The sequence below is a fragment of the Rhinolophus sinicus genome, chromosome 2 (genome assembly GCF_057876585.1).
Source record: "Rhinolophus sinicus isolate RSI-liver-muscle chromosome 2, RSI-T2T, whole genome shotgun sequence".
In the NCBI taxonomy this organism is placed as follows: domain Eukaryota; kingdom Metazoa; phylum Chordata; class Mammalia; order Chiroptera; family Rhinolophidae; genus Rhinolophus; species Rhinolophus sinicus.
The window spans coordinates 30,952,957-30,972,094 of NC_142502.1; the positions used below are offsets into that span (position 1 = coordinate 30,952,957).

The 19,138-nt window shown below is 35.0% G+C and overlaps 1 protein-coding gene across 7 annotated transcripts in view; it reads right to left on the reverse strand.

Moving 5' to 3' along the window:
- Positions 1-19,138, reverse strand: part of LAMA2 (laminin subunit alpha 2) — a 521,442-nt gene that overhangs the window by 295,138 nt on the left and 207,166 nt on the right. For all 7 annotated transcript variants that reach the window (XM_074333566.2, XM_074333563.2, XM_088795458.1 and 4 more), the window contains exons 5-7: positions 8,724-8,903; positions 5,752-5,841; positions 4,228-4,345 (exon numbers count right to left, since the gene is read on the reverse strand). In XM_074333566.2, coding sequence (XP_074189667.2) covers positions 4,228-4,345; positions 5,752-5,841; positions 8,724-8,903 — 388 coding nt within the window. The remainder of the gene's footprint in view (positions 1-4,227; positions 4,346-5,751; positions 5,842-8,723; positions 8,904-19,138) is intronic.

Sequence of the window (19,138 nt, forward strand, 5' to 3'; positions counted from 1 at the left end):
AAACATGGAGCGATCAATAATAATTACAGATATTTAAAAGCATTAAGAAAAATGCAGGTAAAAACGTTAATATAATGCTTGAAAGATAAGTTCTCAATTGATATTTCCTCCTCCTTCCTCACCGTCTTCTCCTCTTCTTTTCCATGTCACTTTGTTAGAGTTCAGAAAAGTGAAAAATCACCACTTCCCCAGAAAGAATGGGGTAAAGCTTTGAAAGATGGGTAGAATTCATTTGGGGTAGGAAGCAGAAAAAAGATAGCATGCTGAGCGTCCTTCCTCAGATGTTGAGTTTCTTAAGTGTCCTTACATTGATTTCCACAAACATATGAGACAGAGAGAGAGAGAGAGAGAGAGAGAGAGAGAGAGAGGATGTGCGTGCACACACCATACAACTCAATTTTTCTTTCCCCCGCAAAAGGGGACATTTATATATTGTTCTGAACTGTTTAATTTTACCAACAATAAACAGCACAGTTCTTTCTCTATTAGCATATCAAATCCCCACTAGTGGGCAGCTATATTGTTTCCACATTTCTCCTTTGTAAACAACACTACTTAGGAGGAGGTAGATATAGGAGTGAGGGTTCTAATGCTAGGCCGCTTCCCATTTGACAGCTGAGAGTGACTTAGAGGAGAAAATTCAAGTCTCAGTATCATGTCAGTACTTATCTTTTATGTTGTTTTGAGACTTACTTTTATGTGCCTGAGACAACGTACTCGCTCCACAAATGTTAGTAGCAGTAGTATCAGCAATTGTGTATTAATGACAAGAATAATACGCCCTACACAGCTATACAAGTATATCTATAGACTAGACTCCTACAAGTATAATTTCTAGTCGAGGGAGGTGTAAAATTTCAATTTTAATCAGCTTGAACAATTCCCCTCCAAAAACGCTGTGTCAAATTACTCTGTCTCCAACAGAGATGATAAAACTCTTCTCGCATAGCCTCACCAACACTGTATATTATCATCCATTCTAATCCAGCTCCTTGATATCATAAGCATTCAAACACTTGTTGAGTGGTAGAATGAATATTTTGATAAGTTACAAAGAGTATTTTCATTGTTTTAATCAGTACTTCCTTAATTATGAACGTGATAATCTTTTTATATGGTTTTAAGTCATTTCTTTTCCTGAGAAATGCCTGTTTTGATCTTTGCTCATTTTAACAGGTTTATTAACTTTTCATTGCTATGTAATATCTCTTAATATAGTGAAGATATTATCTCTGTCACGTTTGTTGCAAATGCTTTCTCCAGTCTGTTGACTTTTGATTTAGAATAGAGTATTTTTTGCTATATTAATGGAGAGCTTTCAAACTTTATTATACAAAACATGTAGTAACAAACATAAATCAGTAGGCATTATAAGCGGTTTTATATTGTTAGGACGATACACAAGAATTCTTAAAGAAAACCAACAATATGTACCTAAGCCATAAAAACAAAGAATTCTTTAAAATCCTCTAACACAAATATAGTGCAAGAAACAGTCAAGATGTCTGCTGGCAAGATAAGTAGAGGGAAATAGAGAGTAACACAAATTTATTCTCACATTATCAAGAATTAGTGCTGCTGAGAGTGTTTATAAACATTAACTAATGTAGGTAAAATACTGATGCTTGAGCATCACACTCCACGCAGAGAGGGCCCTCGGCCTCCAGCACTGGTTGCTCTCCAAAGGGCTCGTTCCTGCAGAGCCTCAGAGGACATGGATAGTACCTATTCAAAAGAGCCATTCCCCCATCATCAGCAGTTTGCTATTTCACAGAATGTCCAAGACACAAAACTGAAACTGTCCCTTAGAATAGGCTTAGCATTGGAATAAATATCCTTTGCTCTTTGGAGATATATCATGCCTTAAATATACTAGATTGGTGAAAATCCACATTAAACTCAAATGAATAAGAAGGCGATCATTCATTTTATGGAAGGATCTGTCATGTCACAGATGGATTTTTCTAACTATTAAGATGATTGGAACAATGCAACTTGGAAAGGAAAATTTTCATGTAAGGTTTTAGGAATGCATACCTTGCCGAAAGCATGGCATCTAGACAAAGTTTGATGGTTAGCATCCCTATTTTAATTTGTGGTTTAAAAAAAATAAATTTATTTTCAATTTGTAAATAAAACCTCCTATCTGCCCCACAAAGAAAGATAAAATTGTTTCATAATTCCACCATTTAAAAAATGTATATAGTAGCAAGTGGAAAATTTCCTTTCAAGTTAATTTGTTCATCCTTGTTGCTAACAAGCATGATCTATACTTTTTGTTTCCTTGTTTAAACACATATACACAAGTGGAGATGGCAAAGGATTTTGCAGATCCACTTAACATTACATAATTATAACTGTGTGATGGAATGTCAGAGGCAACAGGAAGAATTGCTACCTTCAAATGCAAATGCTACTCCCACTTATTACTGATACTCCACAAGCACAAAATAAATTTAATTAAAATTTAAAGAAGTTGGGGAGCAAATATTCATGGGTAGCAATTAACATAAATCCACTCTCACTTGGGAGAAGCAATGATCTGAGAGATTGGGGTAGGACATCTGATGCCCCTCTATAACATTTGGGGGGTGGGTGGCCCATTCCTCCAGATATATTTCAGCAATCATGGGTGATTTCTAAATCGAATTATATCATAAGCAGACCGACACAGATCAAAAAGCAAAACAGGTGAGTGCAGAAAATGAAGGGACCCAAGGCATGGATAGTATATGCCGAATCTTAGACTGGAAAGAAAATATATTTTACAGTTGTGGAGCATTCTGTGATTAAAGTGGGCTATGATTCAATAGTTTGAAAGACCTACCATGTCTGACACCTGATATATAATAAATATATTCAATAAATATACAGAGTTGGTATTAATTAAAACAATATATCTACCAAGCCTGTTCTGGAAGTCATATAAACCTACTGAACTGAAAAAAAAAAGAAAAGTGTGGTTAGGACTGATTCACCAAAATATTAATATTTGAATTCAACTGAATTGGGCCTACTGGCTAGTTTGGAATTACAGTTTCACACAAGTCTTTGTTTTTAGGTCCTGTCTTAGCCCAAACAGATGTCCAGAAACACAGGTTACTCTAGCTAGCAACCCTGTCACGATGTTGGGCCAGCTGGCAACATCAGGATATAAAGTCATTTGCTACACTTCTTGGGCATTTCCCTTCAGGAAAAACTGGACATATGGCTTGTCTTCAAAAGTGATAATATTGAAGCATAAATGAATATTTGCTGGCACATGTTTACATAGCCAGTTGTTTTACTGTTTTTCATTGCTGGCTTTTTTCTGAGTTATCACTATACAATAATTGCTATAGCACAGTTTATGCTAATGATTATCATTGATGTCGTTTCTAATAATAGCATTTTTACTGTTATTAATGAGAAACTATACATTTAAAATATTAATGCTTATCATTAAAATAAATGTTATTTTTCCACAAATTTGATTTCTTGCCATCTCTGTTACCTTTTACTCTCTTACTCTTCCAAGGTACTGCCCCCAAACACCACCCTTCAGTAAGTTCAACTAATGAATCAATGTTTTTATTTTTTATTTTTGCAAACCATCTATAGCCTAGAGGGTACAATCCTTCTTCCCCTCTGGTTTTCCTCCTTTTGATAGATAATAGGTGTTCAGAAGCCATTTACTAGGGGGTGGGGGTGGAGTGAGGGGCTGCAAAGCGAGCAAGCAGAAGTATCTGGAACTATATTGGTTTCAGAACCATTTTCTAAACATACAAGTTTAGAAATCTAATCTCTTAACAATCTAGGGTTTGCTTATTTTTTTTTACATTTCTGTTAGTCTACATATACATTACACTGTACACTTTAGTTTCACCCTGATGACAACTATACACTATGCTTTTATCTATTTCTCATAATCCTCACACAGTGGTAAATTCTTCAGTGTTTGGTAAATATATTCCACATTAAAAAAAGGAAGGAAGGAAGGAAGGAAGGAAGGAAGGAAGGAAGGAAGGAAGGAAGGAAGGAAGGAAGAAAGAAAGAAAGAGAAAGAAAACAATGACAACAACCTGAAAAGCTGAGTAACAGAAAAGGCAAGGAAAAATAGCTTACCGGCGATTGCCTTGGATAAAATTTAGAACCTGGAAATATGTGCTTACCTAGAATCACTACATGTTTATTTTACCCTGTGTCCTAGAAAAGGAAGACTTATGCTTGCTGTTGGCGGGAACATACCTTCACATTCAGATTTAGTCAGGAAAGTCCCGGCTCGCCAAGGTTTCTGATGGAATCCTGGGCAGCACCGATCACAGCTATCACCGCATGTGTTATGCTCACATTCACAGCGGGATTTCTAGTCAAAACGAGGGGGAAAGTATACTTTTAGCAGTTTTTAGAACCATAAATGAAAAACTTTCCCAGAAAGGTAGAATGAAGAGAAAACTTCTAGAATAACTATCAAAATGTAAAACTCCTGTCAGCTTGGGAGGGCAGAGGTACCAACTTTGGGAGCGGATATATTTGACCAACGTGAGATTAAGGAGGTTTGGCCTTGCTCTGGAATCACTGGACTTCCACTTGGAAGAGAGTAGAGGCCCAACTGGAAGTAGTCTTGAAGACTGAGATCCCTTCTTTGATGCCTGAGAAAGTTTTCTGGTTTGGCTGTATCCATTGTAAGACATCCCTCAAAGTACCATTAACATTTGGAGATATGGGCAGAGGGGAGGCATCGAAGGGCATAAAGAGCATAATTATAATAGAAACCAAATGTCCCAGGACTGAATCTCCTGTCTGTGTGTGCTCTGAGAACAATCTTGACTCATCACATGGAACGGTCTCTCCAAGGCTGTCCTATAGGCTCTCAAAGCTTGGGAAACACTGCCCATCAAGACAACTGATAGCACCCACACCCTGCAGAAAGCAACACCACAGACTTGCCCAGGTAAATATACCAGGGCATTGGAACCTTCCCTGGGAGGTAACAATGTGATGTAGTAGTCAGAAAACTAGCTTTGAGAAAAAAAGCCATTTGTATTACAGTTTTAGTAACAGAAAAAAATCTACATGTAGGTAGTTATGTTCACCCATCTTGCTAGTCAATATATGTCTTCCATATACTATACAGCAAATGATTTTGTATTGTACCAATTTGTTTATGACTGAGAAAAACAGATGCTCATTCATCTTATTTTTAGGTTATATTCACTTAATATGTTGTCATTAATGAAAAATTTGACCCCAAATCATTCCAGCATTTTCTGGTCTGGCAGTTTCAATGCTCTCTTGAATGTTCTCTTCCACTCCACTTGTTATGGCCCCTGCCCTACCTCAATCTCCTGTTACACAGCCATTTATATTTACTTCCATACCCAGTTTTCATTTGTTTGCATTACATTTTTGGGAAACTTTAAAAATAAATAGTCAAGTCGATTGATGGCAGGCATTCTGTAAAGCTACATCATACAGCAGGTTGTCACAGATAGATTTCAAAATATATATACCAGTTTAGAGTCTTTTTAGAAAAACAAACAAACAAACAAACAAACAAACAACTAATCTGTTTTCTAATACTGTGATGGCTGACTTCAAAGTCTACCATCCTAACCATAGCTCTATTTCACCTTGGCACAGCTTTCTCTTATACTGTCTGTGTGGGGACCTGACACCCATTCATGGAGCGGCCTTGTGGCCAAAGCCTCTCATGAAGCATTTTACAGTTTAGAGATTCATTTTGCGTGAGCATCCTATAAATATACGTACATTTGTCACTGGATCAAGTGGACAAGCCCTGGCATGACCATAGCAGATGCACATCCCTCCAACCGAAATATCTTTGACGGAGTAGTAATACTGCAAAAAGCAATCCAGAGAGAAATCCCGTTAAGATGACTGCAAGGTGAAAGTAACAAAAGGGAACATGCAGTTAAAAACTTTACTTTGTGTTTTTCTCCTTAGTTTGAAGCACGTTTGTGTTTCTGCAGGACAACGGAGGGCTCACAGAAGGGATCAAGTAACTAACTCCTCACACTGTAATCCTAGCTCAAAAAAAGAGTTCCTCTAATTTATGTTAGACGGACATTTTAGAAAAAAAAAATTTTTTCCCCAGACAGTAAAAAGTCCATGCTGGAGTATCTGTTATTGAGAGTAAGTTGTTATAATTATTTATAAAAGTCGTTTTAATTTCTTGAAAAAAACCTTTTCTATTGTCATTACAGCAACCTCAGTATTCATGAATCATATGCAGACTGTTTTACTTTAGAATTGCAAAGAATCAACAAATTTAGGAGAATGTGCTCATAACAATATATTTCTTACCCATATTAAGAAGGAAATAAAAAGCAACTCTCAAGATTGAATTAACATGATGTTAGAATAAACTAGATGTACAGAACACCTTTTTTCATCATTATGTTAAAATGTCTAGGCAATTACTTTCCCATCTGAAGTTAATATACAGCTATGTTTCTGATTATTTTAATCTACTAAGCTATTTTTAAAAGGTGATTTATAATTATACAACTGGATTAGTTTTAAAAATTTAATTAACATGTATATAATATTTTATAATTGTGATGGTATTTCTCAGTATCATATGGAATCCAAATAAGCATCTCAGTGGTAGATAGTTCTATTATTCCAACTATTCACACAAAAAATTAGAGATAATAAGTGGGTGGCCACAAATCTGAGTTCCCTGATTAAAAATTCCCTTTTTCCATTTACTTCTTTCTTCTTCTTCATTTTGTTTGTTTTTATTTTTTACATATAGTGTCTTTTATAATGTTTTTGTTACATTACCTTACTTGATATACCTGGACCCCAAATTAATGGAACTTGTTAGGAAATTGAGGTAACATAAAAGTTTACTTTTCACTAACTTCATCATGTAATAATATAGATACAAACAGGGATATTTGCTTGGAAAGCTGATACAGTAGTGTTTTTGTAGATGCTTCTTTAATTGTAAAACCTATTTTAAATATACATGTGTCATGCTTCACTTTGGAGTCATGAAGAGGAGCTGAAATTCAGTATCCTATTTTTATATATTTAAATGTACATGTAGTGTTTATGAACTTAACTTTCAAAAAACACATTTAAATGTTGAATTTTACCACACTATTTTAAAGGCTCATGTACAATGAAGTCGTAAATAATGGACATTCACCCCAATCCCCACTTTGCCTTCTGCAAAAGATGATTAAAAGGAACACATTTATTTCCATTGATTTTCCACCCCACCCCCCCCGATAGATATACTGTCATGGATGATTAAATTTCACTTCAAAATTATTCAGTGTTCCTCTGTATATATTTTTAAGTCATGCCAAAATTGTAATTAAAAGTGATTTTTTTAAACAAGTGAAGAATCTAAACATTGCTATAAAATAATGATTACTTCAGCATCAGACAATTTACAACATGCGAAGTATAACCCAAGGTAAATTTTTTTTAGGTTTGGAAAATACAGGACACTAAAACAACAAACGCATGTTATATGGGAATAATAAAACTTTAGAAGGTATTTTGTAATGATGGTGAGGTTAGGTGTGGGTAATTTAAGTAATGAGAAGAGAAAATCTATGAGGGATAGTCATAAAACATGAAAAGCACTGCCCTTCAATATTCAGTCTAATGGTCCAATAATTTGGCAACTGTTGGCAACAGTCTGACCTAGTAAAACCATTTTAGAACTAAGTGCTTTGTTCCACAATTGCAGGTTCTTACTACAATCGACTTTTCACCTGCATCTCTAGTCATACAGTAGATACTCTCTCAGCATGGATTTGCTTTATGGACTTATAGCCGAGTTGATTCTCTTGGTAATAAAGTCTAGGCTGTATAGCAGCATATAAGGGAGATGACATAAACCAGTGCATGTGGCGAGGGATAAATAGCACAGCAACCTGGGCTGATCATCTATGTCATAATTCCACAAATTCCAATTTAACACTAGAAAACAGTACTTCTGTTAGTTCCTGTTTTCAAAGATCTGTTGAAAGGATGCTATCAACTTTTTCCTGACATTCTATTCACAAAGGAAAATAAAACAGTATACAGAATTAGCTTTCCCCTACAGCAGTGCTTTTCAAAACTAAGGATTGTGATTAATTAATAAAGCAGAAAAGAGAATTATTTCACTGGACAAAATGGTCCATAGACCAGTGACATGAACATCACTGGGTACTTGCTAGAATTTCAGTTTCTCAACTCTGCCCTAGACCTCCAGAGTCAGAATCTGCATTTCCACGATATTCCTAGCCGATTTTATGCACATTGAAGTTTAAGATTTATTGGTATGTATGTATGTGTTGATGTATATGTGTATGTGTATCTGTGATGATATAAAGTGCATTTGAAAATGTGGGTTGCAGCCAAAAAAGTTTCAACTTCCTGTAGTAACTCCCCAAAGCTAATTATAATTGTAGCTCAGATCACCTAAAGTTACAAAACTAACAGTCCTCTAAAATGATTATGAAGTAGGCACTACGATCTCCATTTTACAAAAGACGAAGTTCAAGTTCAGAAATGTTAAAAAATTTGATAAATGTTATATAGCTAATACGTGGCTGAGCTTGGATTTGAACAAAAGGTCTATCAAATTTCAAAGTCTTTGATAATAACCATGCCTACAAATCATGGAAAAGTATCTTTTAAAATTATTTAACAGGTAGTTCAAAAGAAGGGTGCAGCATCATTCACAGGCTGCAATATAATTCATCAAAACTTACTCTTCGGGTGACAATGGGATCAATTTCTCTTGGGTCTTTGTGAGCAAACATCATCAAATCAGCATTCAAGGTGCGGATCCTCTGAAATCTCAGGCGAATATAGCGAGCGGAGGTAAATTCTAGCAGTTCAGGAGAAGGGTCATCAGCACTTGGTCTCCCATTGATCAAAGAGATGTGAATCTAGACAATATAGGAAATAATTTGACAATTAAGTTCACCAAAAATTAAATATCTGGTTTTGATTGTTTTTTCTTGGGAAAACAAAAATAAGCTTCTCTTCTCCCGATTGGTCATACAGATGCAGGTTCATGTTTACTCACTGGAATGTAGTGAAGCAATCGAGGAATTTTATGGACCTTTTAATATGTCTACATGCAATTCATTTGTTGGTATTTTAGTTAGTCTCTATATATTGCAATTACCCATGTTGCATCTCCTTGACTTTCCTAGGGTTTCCATAAATTCTTAAAGCAATCTAATCTTTTTCTGAAAATTATTGTCTTAAAATTATTTAAGAATCAGGTATACAGTGGGATACCAGAAAACTTGTTTTAAAAAAAGTTACAAAATAGTCAAAAACAGGAACCCACAGATACTTAAAATAACTCTGACCTTGAAAGTAGGTATCTAATTATATAGTCTTAGTATACAGAGTAAAAATTGACACATTGCAAGGAAAACTAGACAAATCAGTGAGAGGTTTCAATTGGTTGCTCATGTGTTGTTTGTTTTTTAGTAATTGATCCATCAAAAAGACAAAAATGCATTGTCACTCCAATAAATTTAATACATAAGAAAAAGTATCAAGGGTATAGCATGCTATGAAAAGTAAATATATGAAAATACAACAAAACTTGGGTTGAATGGTAAGTTTGTTAGGAAAATAATTTAGAACAATTTATACCATATGAAACAAAATCTAATTATACTGTTTTCCATGTACAAAATGGAGAAATTGCCAAGGAACTACCCTGCAAAGGTACATAAAAAGCTTACATGCTCTCGCAGGGATTTCACAAGAGCAGGAATAAACCAGTTTGGTAAAATAAAAATAATTATCACAGATAAAAGAATTTCTTCCTTAATACCTAAGAACTCATATAAGTGAACAAGAAAAAAAGACCAACAATGTAACACAAAAATTAAACAAAAGATACCAGGAGACTATTCAAAGAAAATATAAATGATTGTCAAACTTTTGATAAGAATGAACGTTAGACATTAATTAACAGAGAACTGTTAATTAAAATCATCATAATAAACTTCTTTCATTTTTTTAGGTGGTCAAATCCCCAAGATACTAATAATACTCCATGATGGCAGGACTGAGGGGGTACAAGGCATTCTGATACACTTAAAGGAGTGAGTGTTAGATGGCACAAACTTTTATGAAGGTTCTACTTCTGGGAAATTGTCACACACACACACACACACACACACACGAGCACACACACACACACACACACACACACGAGTATATACATTCCTACAGCAATGTTTGTAATAGCAAAAGATTAAAAACAATCTAATACCCATCAATGTGCAACTGGTTAAATAAATTATACATCTATACAGTGAAATAGTGCACCATGAAAAACAATGAGGAAACTCTTAACATATAATAGGAAGAAGTACTTTCAATTTTTTTGCACTTTGTAAATACAGTATTACCTATGCAATAAATTAAATCAAATCAAAATTGTTTAAAAAATTGAAATTGAGTGATAGGTTTTGGACTGAAAACACACACACACACACACACACACACACACACACACACACACACGTGCATGCATGCACAGGAGGCCAAAGAGACAGAATGCAAGAAGAAAGGAATCTTGTGCTGCTGGAAGCTGTTTGGGAACACGTATGTACTGGGAAACTGTGACTTGAGATCACCCACTAGAATTTTCATCTACTTTTGCAAAATGATATATCAAGTGTGTTAATTACATTTTTGACAGGGGAGGCAATGGTATGCATTTCCATTCCTAACATCCTGCATTTAGATAATCCCTGAGAGCATTTTACAAACTGACTGCCAATAAAGTACTGAGTCACTAGAGAAATAAACATAGCAAACTCCGAGATGAGAAACTAATTCTGATGTCACAAAGTATAAACTCAAAATGCCTCATGATAAAAATATGAAATGTCCCAGCTAATTGAGTCTACCTTGAATACTTAGTAAAGAATAGATTCACTTAACACATTTGACGATGATAGAATGCAAGTTTTGCTAAAACACAGAACTTAAAAAAATACTGGATATCCTTGCTGTAACGTAAAACAATTCTAAAAACCAGCAAAGTGGATCTTGTATATTCAACAGTTCTGCTATCTATCAGGTGATCCAGAAATGTATTTAAAATAGTCTCTATTACTTAAGGAAGTATCAATTAAATGTTAAAATCATGAAGAGATACATGAAGCAATTAAAAAAAATAGTTCCCCTTATTAATTTAATAAATTCAATTAATTTTGGCATCTAAAATATTACCAGTGCCCTTGAATTCATGCTTAAATTTCTGTATTATCAAGCTCTCCCTTGAGTGCTCCTAAAAATGTTATTTGAAAGAAAAAAAAAAGAGGAAATCACTACATGTGTAGGATTAAAGTTTCTGAAAATTATTAAGGTTTATTTGGTGTTACTTCTATGGTGAACCATACTTGTGGCTGTACATGAAATCAGTAAGTTCCTCATTTATATATACAGGGATTTTAAAATAAATGATGCACTTTTTCTCATTTAGGTTAATAAGCCATGTGATAGCTACATAAAGGATTCAGCAAAGGAACCCTTCTCACAGCTTTGGTATTTTCATCAAGCTACGCTGCCAAGAGAGCTTGTGAGTATAGTTAGTCCCAAGCTGTTTCTGGGATATAATACCAGCCAGCTGTTTGGCCACGCTGTGAGCAGCTTCCATCCATCAGGTTTTCTTTTTTCTCTACTCTCTTTCAAAATAAATCATATTAGATAGGGTATTTCCATTGGCTTGATGCTGTGTAATTCCAAGTCCACTGGGTAGTTTAACATACTTCCTGATTTCCTGTGGGGGGACAACCGGAGGGTGTCTATCTTCAAAAAGATGAAAAGTGTTAGTCCTCAAGTCCACCAGTGTCTTACTGTGAGGCCATGGGAAGTCTGTGGCAGTCTAGTGCCTCCTTCTGAAATGATTTTGATTACAGACATGTTGGTGGGTGTTCATGCTGTCAAAGGGATTCATTCCAACTGAAAACGTCAGCCTGCTTAACAACTGGGTTTTTTTGTTTGTTTTTTTGCTTTTTGTTTTTAGATTTTAAAATGACACTCAGATAAAGAGAAAAAAAATAACTTATGAGTTTATGACCAAAGGACTAAATCAATATTACGCTCTACTTATCCAAATAATTCTGTTTTTATTAGTGTTAGCATACTATATGAATCATGTTTCCATTGCAGATAGATATACATTTGTGCCTCTATTGCACTTTTACTTTTATGGTTAGAATACGATTTAAAACTGTTTTCTGCAGCAAACAATCAGATTTCTAGCATGGACATTGTCTACTATGCTTTTCTATTTACATTACTACATCTGCATTAGATTTCTAGCAGAGCTATATTCTAATACCCTGACCAATAATACACGTTTTTTGAGTGACTGGATGGATGGAAAAATAAAGGCTGATTAAAAATCATTAATAAGTATTAGAAACTTTGAAATAGTACTGAAAGTACATGGAGTTGACAATGTGATACGCAGTGTGCCCGCTTAGAACATTTTAAAATGCCCTTTGAATTATCAGTCTCTAAATGTGCCAATGAAAAAGGTACAACTTGAAAATAAGGTGTCTCCAGGAGGTACAACAATAAAATCCCCATGAGTAGGATGAGATTATCTATTTGTAGGTGTGGTCAAAGAATCTGTATGTAAATGAGTGATGGAGACTCACGGGAACCTCTTAAATGCAATCATGGTCCATAGGATATTATTTCAGAAAGGGAAAGTAAGATTATAAGCATAACTAAAAAATGAGCCTAATCACTTTATTTTACCCCGTGTGGAAAAAAGGAAAAAAAAAAAAAGCATGTGTTTGGAGAACAGGGATGAGCTGTATGAAGCTTCAGAAAAGGGGACAATGCAACAATCTGTCATTGTGTTTCTATCACAGATCAAAGGCTCCAGCTCTGGCTCAAGATGGTCAATAGGAACCCTCAAATGATGATTTTTTAGTCTTCACCATACCTCATCTATTAACAGCATCTCAAACAACTGAATACTCTTTCATCTTCTAGGACATCATGCTGCCTTTGTTTTCTTCCTATCTCTCAGACTACCCCTTCTCAATCCCCTTCACTACTCACCACCTTTTCTCCTCCCCAACTCTAATATTGGATGGAGCCCTGTATTGTTCAGTCTTTGGCCTCTTCTTCTGTTCTATTCACACTTCCTCACGTATTGATTCTATCACAGCTTTAAATACCATCTATATCGATGTCTCCCACATATCTATCTCCAGGCCTGATCTCTCCTTTGAAGGTCAGGATGCAGAATCCAACTGCCTTCTTGATACATTGATTGGGCTATCTGACACGTATCTCAGACTTATAACTCAAACTGAGTTCCTGCTCTTTATCCCCACAGTCTTCCCAATCTCACGAAATAAGTTCATCATTTCAGCTACTCAGGATTAACAAATTAGAGTCATCCTTGATTGCTTTTGTTTCTTTCTTCTTATGTCCAGAGGGTTGAAAATCTTATTGGCTTTATTTTTAAAATGTATCCAGCACCCAAACACTTTTCACCACCTCCACTAAAACCATCTTCATCCAAGTTTTCATCATCTTCTACCTGGACAATAGGATCAGAACAGGTCTTCCTACTACCACATTTAATTCCCTAGGGTCTAGTTGCAACACAGCAGCTGCTTTTTTTTTTTTAAAAAAGTATTTAGTAAATGTTTCCATCAATATATTCTCTTTGTATTCCTTAAAAACAAAAATCATAAGTTTAGTAATAATTTAAAATATTGTACATCAAAGGCAACTTTCACTCAAGCTGCAAGTTGGCCTATGTTCTCTTCTGTTTGTCAGATTACCTTCAGTACTTTCTGCAAAGAGAGTCCTCTCCAACAGTTTATATGAGATCTGACATTAAGTTTGTGAACTTGCCACCATGTACTTATATTGGCAGCACTGTACAAACCACTCAGTAAGGTTTCATAACCTTGGTACATCAGTGTCTCACAGCTGTGTTCATGTCGACATGTAGCCGTGTCTTGCTGAATGGCGTTCATTATTGTTTTGCGTGTTTTTGTGTGCCATTGCGAGAATGTCTGAGGTTGAATTAGAGCAATGAACAACCATTAAATTTCTTATTAAATTTGGCAAGAGTGCAAGTGAAATCAGGGACTTGTTAGTTCCTAAGGGATAATGCCATGAAGAAAATGGCAATGTACAAATAGATTAAACAGTTTTCTGAGGAGAAAGAACGCATCACTGATGAAGAGGGGTCAGGGCAGCCAGTAATGAGCAGAACTGACCAAAACACTGCAAAAATTCATCAAATTATGTATCAAAATTGTCAGCTGACTGTGAGAAGCACAGCAGACCAAGTAAACATCGATAGAGAAACAGTTAGGAAAATCTTAACTGAAAATCTTGGCATGAGAAAGGTGTGTACAAAAATGGTCCCAAAAAAGCTCACCGATGAACAAAAGCAAAGGAAAGTCAAAGTTTGCCAAGACATTTTGGAGAGGCAAGATGATGTTTTGGGCCATAGTATCACTGGTGATGAAACATGGGTGTACCAATACGATCCTAAAACAAAGTGCACAGTGGAAGTCAGCCAATTCTCCATGGCCAAAAAATTTTGTCAGTCCAAATCAAGAGTCAAAACGATGTTGCTAACCTTTTTTGGTATCAGACGGATTATTCATTATAAATTTGTACCAACTGGACAAACCGTTTAACCAAGTTTACTATTTGGATGTGCTGAAAAGGCTGTGTGAAAAAGTTAGATGAAAATGACCTGAACTTTTTGCAAACAATTCATGGCTCTTGCATCACAACAATGCACCAGCTCACACAGCACTGTCTGTGAGGGAGATTTTAGCCAGTAAACAAATCACTGTATTGGAATACTCTCCCTACTCACCTGATCTGGCCCCCAATGACTTCTTTCTTTACCTGAAGATAAAGGAAATACTGAAAGGAAGACATTTGGATGATATTCAGGACATCAAGGGTAATATAACGATAGCTCTGATGGCCATTCCAGGAAGAGTTCCGAAATTGCTTTGACTAGATGCTGGCATCAGTGCATAGCTTCCCAAGGGGAGCACTTCAAAGGTGACTGTAGTGATATTCAGCAATGAGGTATGTAACTTTTTCAGGGATGAGTTCGTGAACTTAACTGCCAGATATCGAATGCATTAGATAAAGAAAGGGTGACCAACAGCTTTATGAAAATAGTGTGAGCCACAGCAAAAGAGATCCATTCCCAACTCAAGTGTGTATTATGGGCAGTTGAGTTGGCTCCAATTACTGGTGATTCTATAAATGAGTGAGGTACACAGTGTCCTGTCCTCACAGTGCTGTTCAGTTCTTGTAGACTCACACCTATGGCTTTTATGGAGTCAGTCTGGCTCATATTTGGTCTACTTTTCCTGCTACCTTCAATTTTTCCCAACATTATTGTCTTTTTCAAAGAACCCTGCCTTTTCCACGATGTGCCCAAAGTAGGACAGCTTCAGTTTGTCATTCTTGCCTCCAGCAAAGTTTCAGGCTTAATTTGCTCTGCTACTCACTTGCCTTCTTTTTGCCAGCCCAGAGTATCTGTAGAGCATTCCTTCAACATCCTATTTCAAAAGAATCATTTTTTTTCCTATCAGCCTTCTTCAATGTCCAAATATCATGTCCATACACAGTAATTGGGAACATGAGGGTGTGGATGATCTTAGCCTTGGTCTCTAACGAAACATCTTTGCTCTTCGTGATCTTTCCTGATTCTTCCACTGCTGCCCTTCCAAGTATCAACCTTCTCTTGATTTCTTGGCTGCAGTTTCCATTTGAATTGATGACTAAACCAAGGTAAGCAGATCTTTATCAACGTTGATGTCTTCATTGTCTATGTTAAACTTCTTTATTTCTTCTGCAGTCATGATTTTTGTCTTCTTAATATTCAAATATAGTCCCTCTTTGGCAATTCTTTCACTTCTATCAGAAACCTTTTTAAAACACTGCTACTTTCTCCCAACACAAGCCCCATGCCATAATCACACTCATCATTAGCAAACTGCCCAAGTTGTCGTTTCCTGAATGAGAGCAAAAGCTTTCAGTTTCTCCTCATCACTTGGTGCTTCAATAATTGTCTTGCAAATTCTCGGGAGGTCAGCATCTGTTTCAGGGAGCGCTTTAAACAGTCCTTGGACAATTTATCTCCAGTAGTGTCATTCTTTTCTTTAAAATTTCCCAATGCTTTTCTGTTTCACTACCACTAAAAGCCAAAACTTTTACAATGAACTATGAGATTCTATATCTTCCGCAATACTGTCCCCAAAACCTAACATTGTCAAAAGGGAAAACAACTTTTTGAGCACTCTTCCTACTCTTTCCTTTAATCACACTATCCAGCCAGACTTCCATCTTTGCTAGTGCATGCCAGACAGACTTTCACCTCTATGCTTTTGAACTTGGGGTCCTTTGCCCAGATTGTTATCCTGCAAGATACAGCAACACACACTTCATCATCTATTTCAAAATATTTAACAAATTCAGCTAACTTTCTACCTTAAAAGCTATTTAATAGAATAATTAATCCGATTTTTCTTTAATTACATGACTAAATCTTTGCGTATCCTGTTTCCACAAAATGAAACTGAAGTCAATAATCCTTCATATCATTTTCTACCCAAGATTTTTGAGTTAAGTTAATTTAAAGAAAATTAGGAAATTAACATCTTTGAGCCATGATTTCCTTATATCTAAGTCTACTATGTTTGTTAATATTAGTTAAATATTAGTTAACTTTATTCTCTATTAAACCAAATTTTAATTTTTACAGGCTGTGCAGAACACATACATGTGTTTTCTGAGACCTAAGACACTGCATTCGACATTAAGAACTATTCAACTTAATTTTGTTAATAAGAGCAAAGTGGACTTTACCAATTGGTTAGCTCCTTCCTTATGCAAATCATATTCTGGCTACTTCATTGTCCAATCTATAAATTTGATGTACTATTATTTGTAAAAGAGTCAATAAAAAAACAACAACAATAAGCTGTATTAAAATTATAAAGTAGTCCTTAAACTCTATGGACATATATCTATCAATAAGGTTAATAATCAGTTACAGAGTACATTGCTTCTGGAAAAAAAAAAAAACTTTTACTAAATGTTAGCATCTGTATGGGTCATTAGTTTTATTATATGTAACTGAATAGCTATTAAAAAATAAACTTTCTTACCAGAAAAGTTTCACTGCAATTTTTAAAACTTTTTCAAATCAATGGATATTTTTTAAATCTTAAAAAATATGAAAATACATGAATATATAAAAATTAATACAAGGGTAATAAAATATACTGGATAAATAATAAAAGTTACATAATATGTCATTTATAATACAGGTTAAAATATTTAAACAATTCAGACTAAAGATTTCCCTATCAAGAATGTTTAGGACCATAATGAAGAAATGGGGTTTTATAGAATCAATGTTTTTCCAGTCCATTATTTTCAGTTATATCAGGCACAGTTTATTAAAGTCCTCTTTCTATTTTACTTCACCCCATATTTTATTTCCTGCAACTAACGGCTGTCATTTTATGATTATTTTTATTAATTCAAATACTGCTCATTTGCACATCCAGAAAACAAAGTATTCTGAAGGCTTAAAACATATGCTTACAAAGCTTTACCTCTGATATGCCGCTTCATACTTAAGATTTCTCATTCATGCATTCATTCATTCATTCATTCATTTAGTCAATCACTCATTCATTCAAAAATATTTTTTGGATGCCTACTATATCCCAGGTCACTGAATCATTTTTAATCCCCTTTTGTGTCATAGTCTATCTAACCTCTGGATCCCTTTGTCAAACACCTTTTCTGTCTACTCACTGTTCCCATTTGAACAGCTGTACTTTATGCATCTTTCAGTTCTCAGCTGAGATAACAATTCCTTCCTTCAATAAATGTGTTCATGCCTTGTGTAGGAGCTCTCCCTATGAATTCTCTGAGCTCCCCTACTATTCATTGCCTATTGACTTGCTTGTGTCTGCTACTAGATGATAAATTCAATGAGAATAGGAACGTTGCTTTATTTAATTACAATATAGTTTCAATGTTTAATATAATGAATAGTACATAGTAGATTTTCAATAATTATTTGCTGGGTGAATAAATCAGTATCACTGCCCAAATATTATAGACTGTGATAGAACTTCCAATGAGCTAATTCTTTCCTCATTCACAATTTTTGTATTGTGTATATTATTTAAAATTTCAGTTCGCATATATTTGAACTATATTACCTATATTATTAATTCCATTTATAGGTTGTACATCAAGAATTTTAGCATGAATTTTATTTAACATAATTGAAAAAAAATCGCACTAGAGCTGTAATAATTCAAGTATCTAAAAGGACAGCCCCAACATTTGGATAAATCAACAAAAATTAAAGACACTAGTAGAAGCATTTCTGATGATAAAAATAATGCAATATACTTGTATAAATGGATACATCCCTTCAGGTGCCTCAATATTCCTACATATGAAAACTGGAAAGACTTTCTTTTCCTGCAGAGTGTAGTTCACTGAGGGTTTTTTCCTGCAGAGTTTGGAGGGTCCTTTATAAATATCCTATTTTCAGTAGAAGTCTACAAACCCAACCCAAATATCTACTCTTCCGTGGTTGATGACTACTGAGCTGCTTGGAAAGTAGTATTTTAATACGTAATATATCAAGGACTGTGCACGACCTTAACTTCCTTAACTAACTTATTCCAAGAATACGAGGAAATAGAAAATGAACAGTTTAACAAGTATGACTGTATTATTGACAACTCTACCCTGAGATTAGTCGTAACAGGTCTTTTATACTGCTGTAAGACGACTTTTTGCTTTTGACACCTACTTGCTTCCAACTGCCCCTGAACCTCAGATTGCTTTTCTCCTGTTCTTTAAAATTACAATTCTTGCATTTGTCATTCCTGGATGAAAGCTTTTCCTTCCATAAAATATTTAAACATATTCTTCACTGTCAAAGCAATAGCCATTAATAAATTGCAGCATAATAAGAAAATCAGTTCTCTTCAAAGAGGATTTGTCATCTTATGTTTTTTTTCTTCTCTTGTAGGGAAACTAGTAAAAATATTGTACTCCGAAGGTTTTTGTTGCTTTTGTCCTGGTCAAATAAGAG